The sequence below is a fragment of a genome, unplaced genomic scaffold (genome assembly GCF_019419815.1).
Source record: "Pyrus x bretschneideri cultivar Hongxiangsu unplaced genomic scaffold, Pyrus_bretschneideri_v1 Contig35, whole genome shotgun sequence".
In the NCBI taxonomy this organism is placed as follows: domain Eukaryota; kingdom Viridiplantae; phylum Streptophyta; class Magnoliopsida; order Rosales; family Rosaceae; genus Pyrus; species Pyrus x bretschneideri.
The window spans coordinates 1627830-1635838 of NW_025999668.1; the positions used below are offsets into that span (position 1 = coordinate 1627830).

Below are 8009 nucleotides of genomic sequence, written 5' to 3' on the forward strand. Positions count from 1 at the left end.
CCAATTTAAAGGGTGATAAACTGAGAAAAGAACAAAGTCCAAAAAATGAGATTGAAAGGGAGAACATGAAGGACAAACCATATGCTTCATTGGTGGGAAGTTTGATGTATGTTCATGTCTATACAAGGCTTGACCTTGCATTTTCCATTAGTGTTCTAAGGAGATTTTAGTCCAACCCTGAAAAAGCACATTGGAATGCGGGGAAAAGGTTATGAGATACTTCAGAGAACCAAATCTCACATGCTCATTTACAAGAAAATTGAACATTTGGTTTTGGAGGGTTATAGTGATGCTAACTTTGCAGGATGTCCTGATGATTTGAAATCAACTTCAAGTTTTGTCTTCACTATGGCATGAGGAGATGTGTCGTGGGAAAGTTCTAAACAAGATATAGTTGCAGCCTCAACTATGGTAGCTAAATATTAGTCATGTTGTGAAACAGTCAATCAGGCAATATAGATGAAAAATTTTATTATGGGATTGAGAGTGGTAGACTCAATTCAAAGGCCTATTCAGATATTCTGCGATAACAATGCAGCCATCTTTTTCTCTAAGAACAACAAGAGGTCAACTGCAACAAGGAATTTGGAGATTAAATATCTCATTGCTCGAGAAAAGGTAATGGCAGGACTTGTTAAGATTGATTACTTGGCAACTAGTTCTATGATTGCAGATCCTTTGAATAAACCACTGCCAGCTGCAGTGTTCAAGGGGCATGTTGCTAAAATGGGTGTGCTAGCAGGTTTATGCAATAGTGGGAGTAGTGTTTGTTCAGTTTATTATGTTCTAGTTAAACATGTTTACATTTATGCATTGAGAATAAGGTTATATTTATAACTAATAAAGACATTGTTGTTGGTTGTTCAAAGTTCCCTTAAAGCATACATCATTAGTTATAATGATATGTTTTAATACATGAATAGCAATATGAGTTATTGTTTAAAGATCAACAACCATTGTAGTTTCTTATGAATCATGAAGAAAGCCTACGTTGGTAGTCATAAGGAGGACCACATGTTAAATGTGTTTAAATATATGTACAGTCACATTTACATATTTCCATGTCTTGTTGGAGTTTCATGTATGGTATGGTTTCATGAAGTTATGGTTTCATGTAGTTCCTTATAGTTCTTTATGAATACTTTGCAATGACAGAAACTGGATTTTTAGGTTTATGTTCAACTCTAAACTCATGGCCACTTAAGTCTAATCTCTCTTCAGTATTACTATGATTAACAAGTGTTGGCTCTAGTGGGAGAATGTAAGTCTCATGAGAGCTGCACACTTGTTAATATATGTATCTAAGGTTTGAGGTTATAGAGTTCGAGTATGACTTTGTTTGTAAGCTACCAAAAGGTGTGAACAATAAGGAATGTAGCTAAACAATCCTGATAAACTATACTAATGTTATATTAACTGATATGGATACTTGGTATTGCATGATAAGATTGAGTTCAATTAGGACTAACATTATGGGAAGTCTCTTAGTTGAACACCATGGCATAAGGTATAAATATAGGGTCCTTGCACTCTCAATTGATACGCAATAAAAGAGATCACGCCCCACATGTATTGAGCCATTGCATTCTGAGATTGATGAGTTGTAGAAGAAGCCTATCTCGTGTTTAGCCAACATGGTTTCTTCAGGTTAGTGGTTATTTGGTTTTAGTGAATCAGTTATGTATTAAACTAATCTTGCAGAAACTTCTAGGCGTGATTCAAATAATTTCCAGCCATATTTTGAACTCTAAACAGGTATAGATCAATTCCTCTCATTGAGTAGATGAATTTTCATGTTTGGATCGTTTAATTTGGTGGAGAAATGAGAAAGTTATAATGATTTAAAGTTTGCCCAGTTTTCGGCGACCTCCGCCACTTTCGAGGCATTTTTCAGCCAAACAACGGTGAGATAGCCATCATGCAAGATCTCTTCATCTCATCGAGAACTATGATTTTCTTTTTTAAATCATGTGATTTCATTGAGTATTGACAAAGTTATGGACGTTGAAATGTTGCCCAGAAATTCTGACGAATTTCCCTGTTTTCCCGCGGACAGCTGTCTTTCAGGCCATTTTATGGCTATCTCTGGCGACCATTTAGACTCAAAGCAGATATAATTTTGTTCTACACTTCTCTAGCTTCGATTTGATATATTATGGGTCAAATTTGGTTGAGAAACAAGTGAGATATGGAGTTCTAAAGATTGCCCAGGAAATCTGCAAAATCTGTAGAATCCGGTGAAAATTCATTAAGGTCCGCCACTTGAATAGTATAGCAATCTACGATCTAACTGGTGGATCATCACTAAACTTTAATACATTATAGTACGTAATATTTGAGGACCATAGGAACTTATGGATCAAGGATCCGACGTACGGATCTTCCCAAATTGGATATGTAAATTCATAAAATAAAATGTTAACCGCCACTTGAAATTGTAATTGGCAGAGATCCAACCGTGGGATCGTAACGAAACTTTAGTATGATGTTTTAGAAGCATATTGTGGATCTTTGGAAGTTACGGATCGAAAATCTGAGATGCGGATCTTTTGGATCGAGTTACGTAGGGTTGTAGACTCTATTGTCGATCTTTGACCGACGGTTGACTTTTGGTCAATGGGTCTCAAATCATTCTAGAACGTCCTTGGGAATGTGTTTTATACAAGTTATTGTTCTATTAATAAGGCTTCTAAGACTGTGGTTTGATAATTGTTCTAGGCGCCGATTGTTCGTGACGTCTCGATATTTGTGCTATGAAGTTGTAGCGCAGACTAGAGGTGAGTGGGCTTTTGGTTTTCTATACACACACACACACACACACACATATATATGCTTTACATTTTCCCAAAAACTGTTGTGAAATGAGCATATGCTTTTAAATGCCATGTCATGCTTGCAATTCATTTTATTATATGGATTAGTATGTATATGCATACTATTGTATGATGCTGCGGAGGGCAGGTAAGTTTCATGTGAGTATTGTATGATGTTAGTGGTTGCATTGGTTATGGTTATACATAGAGGCATGTAGAGCTCATTATCCTGCACCTCAATGTTAGTGATCTCGCTCGTGGCCAGGACATAGTCCTTCATGTGATGTTCACCTCCCTGCACCGCACGCTCACCTTGAATCCAAGTTTGGTGCACAGCCCTGTCGTATAAACAACATAAGGTGGTTCAACTCATAGGTGACCCGCAATTATTGCACAGCCTTCACGTGATCATAACACTTGAGCGTGCTTATTTACACACAAACTGTCGTACAGACCACATTAGGTGGTTCCTGACTCATGTGTAGGAATTAGGTTAATGAGCTATAAGTTTAGCCGTACAGATCACGTTAGGTGACTCCGGTTGACATATTATTTTATATTGATTCACAGCACCTGGCTTACATATTTATTATTAAGATACTTGACATGGCACATACTTTGGTTTTCATTGCTCTTAAGCCTGATTTCTATATACGTATGTATTATTATGTTTTGGGAAATTATACGGGTTTTACAGTGAAGGGTTATAACGTTTTCAGAAGGTTTTTATTAAAACTTTATTTTCAGGCTCACTCACCCTTGTTTTTTTCGCCCCTCCAGGTTGTAGCTACTAAAAGTTTGTATCGATGAGGATTCTTGACGAATCTCAGTATAGATGGCTACCTCTGAGGATATGATCCTTACCCACACAACTGTACTTTACTTATGCTCTAACGTCGCGTGTGAAATGGGTTCATTCTCGCTCACAATGCACTCTTGTCTTTAGGCACTTTAGGTTTAAATTTATTCACATTTTCCACATCACTATACTATATGGCTTCGTCACCTTCCAGTTATCACCCAACACAACTCGATTCGGAGTCCTAGTAGACATTCTGGGTCAGGGATGTGTCAGGGTGGGCTTAGCCTTACATATCTTTATATATAAAGCCAACAACCCCTTTTGGGGTCACAAGCTTCAGCAAAAAAAAGTGGACAAAAATATCTCTCAAACAAAAAACTTCAAAAGCAGTCCAAAATAAAGCATCAAATGTGGTAGGATATTTTCATCATTTTTAACATTATTTTTTTAATAATTAAATTTTTTTTTGTACACTTTTTATATATATATATATATATATATATAATTAGTACCTCACAATATACTAGTAATAATGTGATTCAATTAGTTGTTTATTAAATATTATTTTCTCTATTTTTAAACACATTCAAAACATCTTAAGAGATGTGTAATGCAGGTTATAAAAAAGGTTATTCACATGAGTATAATAATGTAATTAAATTAGTTGTCAAATGATTGTTTTTATTTTTAACAAATGTTATTATCTACACTAAAGGGGAAGGGCACCGGCTTAGCCTCATAATGGTCTAGCAATAATGTGAGTCAATCAGTTGTTTATTAAATATTGTTTTCTCTATTCTTAATATAAATCCATTAGAGACCGATTTTATTATTTAAATTCAGTTGCTTGGTTTCTTCTAGTATGATCTAAGATTATTCATTTACTTCAAACATTTGACTTTCTTTTTGTCAATTTATGCATATAAATACATTTAAAACGTGTAAGTTGCACGTAGTACGCCGTTATTCAAAAAATGTCTTCTGCATGAGCGTGAGCGTGTGATGAAGACTAGTGTGTGTGTGTGTATTTGGTATCAGAGCCTTGCTAGTTATAGGACTCTTATTTAAGTTTTTAATTAAACTTTTGTGAGAAAGTTCAAAAGTTTTAAATCAAAAACCAATAAGAGTTCAATGATGCTTATGAGACAGATCAAAGATTAACTAACATTATTAATGTATCTATTACATTATAATGACGAAATTAGTATCTATTATATTATAATGCGTCAATTGAACGAATATATAATTATAAACCGATGAGAATTCGTTATTCGATGAGTATAGTTATGGATAATTTTCGAAGATTAATTTGCAGTTACAAATATGATTAATTTTTGTGATTACTGCCGATAAATATATTCCCAAACGAAACTTTGCCATCCGTTTGTGAAATGGAAATTACCAGTTTCGCCGTTTGGCGTTTTTATACTCAACTCCTTAGTCCTCGGTCGTATTTTTCTGGAAAACCCTATTTTGACCATGTCCCTCCCCAAATGCATCTACACCCTCCGCCTTTCCCACCACTTCTCCACCGCCACGAAAACCGCCTCCGCCGTAAGGTTTCCCAAACTCTCCAATGTCCCCACCAGATACAAGTCGGAAACCATCAAGCAAGCCCAGCAGGCCCTCACCGACTACCTCCACGCAACCAGATCCTTGTCCTTCCCCTCCGCCGAGCACATCAGCAAGAACTGCCTCTTTTCCCTCACCAATCTCATAAAAAAGATCGAGTTTTCGGTCCCGAAATTCTCGAACCGCTTCAAGAGGCTCCTCAGGTACCACCCCATCAATGAATTTGAGTTTTTCTTTGAAAGCATTGGCATAGATTACAATCAAGTTTGTGACTTTTTACCTCCCAACAAGTACTTTTTCTCTGAGGATGGGACCCTTTTGAATGTTGCTACTGAACTTTCTAGATTTGGGTTTCCTTGGAATATGTTAGGGAAGTTGTACGAGGAGGAGATTTCCATTTTTAGTGAGAGTTCCGAGGTGTTGAAGGCTAGGCTTAGTAGGTTGAAGGAATGTGGGTTTAGTAATCATTCAGTTGTGGGAATGTGCTTGGCTTTTCCTTATTTGCTGGCGGTGGAGGGTGAGCCGGGTGGTGATATGGCATTGTTTGATGATTTCAAAAGGGTTCTTGTGGAGTTTGATATGGAGTACTGTGTTGAAGGAAATGTGGATGCTTGGTATGATGTTTGTAAGAAAGTTAGGGTGTTTTGCGATTTGGGTTGCGAGAAAGGGAAGATAGGGGAACTGATGGGGAGGAAGAAAGATGTTTTTCTTACATGTCCAGCAGAGGTTTTGTGCCAGAAATCTAAGTACTTTTGTAGATTTGGTGTTAGGAAGGAAGATGTAGGTTTGTTCCTTCTTCAGAGTCCTGAGGTTTTAAATTTTGATCTGGAAACACCAAATATATCAGCATTGGGATTGTTGGAATTTTTCGGATTGAACGTGAAAGAAATAGAGGCTGTGATTGAAAAATACCCTCATGTGATGGGAAAAAATAAAATGGCTAATTTACCACATGTAATAAGGGCTCTGGATCTTCATGAATGGTTCTTCGTTAAGATTAAGAATGAACCTCAATTGTTAGAAAATTATGTAATAAGTGATCTTGATGAAGACATTGCGAGAGAATTTGGTGAAGGATTGGAGAGGATTCAATCTACGACAACTCCCATTCATACAATGAGAAAATTGGACTTCATGCATAGCATTGGGTTTGGAGAGAACCCCTTGACCCTAAAGGTCTTAGCCCACTTGCATGGCAGAAGCGGTGAGTTGCAAAAGCGGTTTGATAGCCTTTTTTCTACGGGCATTGATTTCTCAAGTCTTTGTCTGATGATAAGCACGACACCAAAGATCCTGAATCAGAATCCAGAATCTTTGGAAGAGAAAGTTAACTTTCTTTGTGAGGAAATGAAATCCTCTTTGGAGTACCTCAATATTTTTCCTGCATTTTTGTGTTTCAACTTAGAAAACCGGATCAAGCCCAGATATAGATTTTATGTGTGGCTTAAAGAGAAGGGTTTGCATTCTGAAAGCTACTCTATTGCCACCATGATTGCTACTAGTGAAAAGCAATTTGTAGCACGGGCTTTTGGAATTCACCCAGCTGCTCCAAAGCATTGGTTTGAGCGTTTCTCATACAGAAGATCTTTTAAAACTTGTGCGGGGACATCTATAACATAGACTACATCTTGTACAAATGAATTATGTATGGTATGATTCTTACCTGTGGATTTGGAATTCCAACACCGTAATGATAAAATTAGGAATTTCTCAAGGTTTATTTTAACCCTCTGTCATTGACCCTTTGTGTGAGATTTGTAGATTTTTCATTTTCATCAGATTTTCAAGTGACGATGACTTAAATAGTTTCTGCTTCTCAGCCACTGTGTTGGTGGTTGATCTTTTCTCTATCGTAATCCTTCAGTAACAATCTTAACGTAGAGGAGCCAGAGAAGTGATACTGACTCATTATTGAAAGTAAGTTTTTGTTTTACCTTGCACATATGACAATTGCCATGATGTTCAGTAAATGATTTTTATTTTTTTGTTGAACATGTTTATTCAATATTAAGAGGGCTGCAGTTGTTGAGGTCAGCCTTCAGCGGGAGCAGTTCAAGCGAATCCCAGAAGTAGAAAGAAGCTCCCTATGGCTTCGTAATCAATGGTCTTTTGTAACTTTAAAATGCTGGTGGTTGCTTCTTAAAGTGCAGTTCCCATTGACAGAAGCTCGAAACTGGTCTGCTTTCATCGTCAAAAGAGGTTCCAAACAGCTCTTTAAGTCGATCTCTAGTCTAAAATTGACAAGGAAGTTGGAAGGTTTCTGAGGAGGCTGCAAGGAAGGTGTTTAACATACGAACACAAGCCTGCATAAACAGACATGAGTAAGAGGGCTGCAGTTGTTGATGTCAGCCTTCAGCGGGAGCAGTTCAAGCCAATCCCAGAAGTAGAAAGAAGCTCCCTATGACTTCTTAATCAATGGTCTTTTGTACCTTTAAAATGCTGGTGGTTGCTTCTTAAAGTGCAGTTCCCATTGACAGAAGCTCGAAACTGGTCTGCTTTCGTCGTCAAAAGAGGTTCCAAACAGCTCTTTAAGTCGATCTCAAGTCTAAAATTGACAAGGAAGTTGGAAGGTTTCTGAGGAGGCTGCAAGGAAGGTGTTTAACATACGAACACAAGCCTGCATAAACAGACATGAGTAGTAGGCTATGATTTATCCGGCTGATGTGCTTGGGTAAATTATGTTTCATGAATTTGACTATGATTCTCGAGGCATTCATGTTGAAGCATTTAGGATACTTGAGTAAAGAAATGCACACAAACGTGAAGTTTGAATATTCAAAGTTGAGTATATGAAAGTGGCTACAAGAGTGTTCACTCATGCA

At 37.2% G+C, this 8009-nt stretch overlaps 1 protein-coding gene across 5 annotated transcripts; it reads left to right on the forward strand.

Moving 5' to 3' along the window:
* Positions 1 to 5019: 5019 nt before the first annotated feature.
* LOC103936890 (transcription termination factor MTEF18, mitochondrial) lies at positions 5020 to 8009 on the forward strand. 5 transcript variants are annotated; one of them, XM_048591834.1, is made up of 3 exons: positions 5020 to 6837; positions 7008 to 7104; positions 7200 to 8009. In XM_048591834.1, exon 1 carries the CDS (start codon positions 5095 to 5097, stop codon positions 6805 to 6807), a length of 1713 nt encoding a protein of 570 aa, XP_048447791.1. In that variant the 5' UTR covers positions 5020 to 5094; the 3' UTR covers positions 6808 to 6837; positions 7008 to 7104; positions 7200 to 8009. The 5 variants fall into 5 exon arrangements, with proteins under 5 accessions (XP_048447791.1, XP_048447792.1, XP_009345048.2 ...); XM_048591835.1 differs by having other exon boundaries at positions 7210 to 8009; XM_009346773.2 differs by having other exon boundaries at positions 5021 to 7104.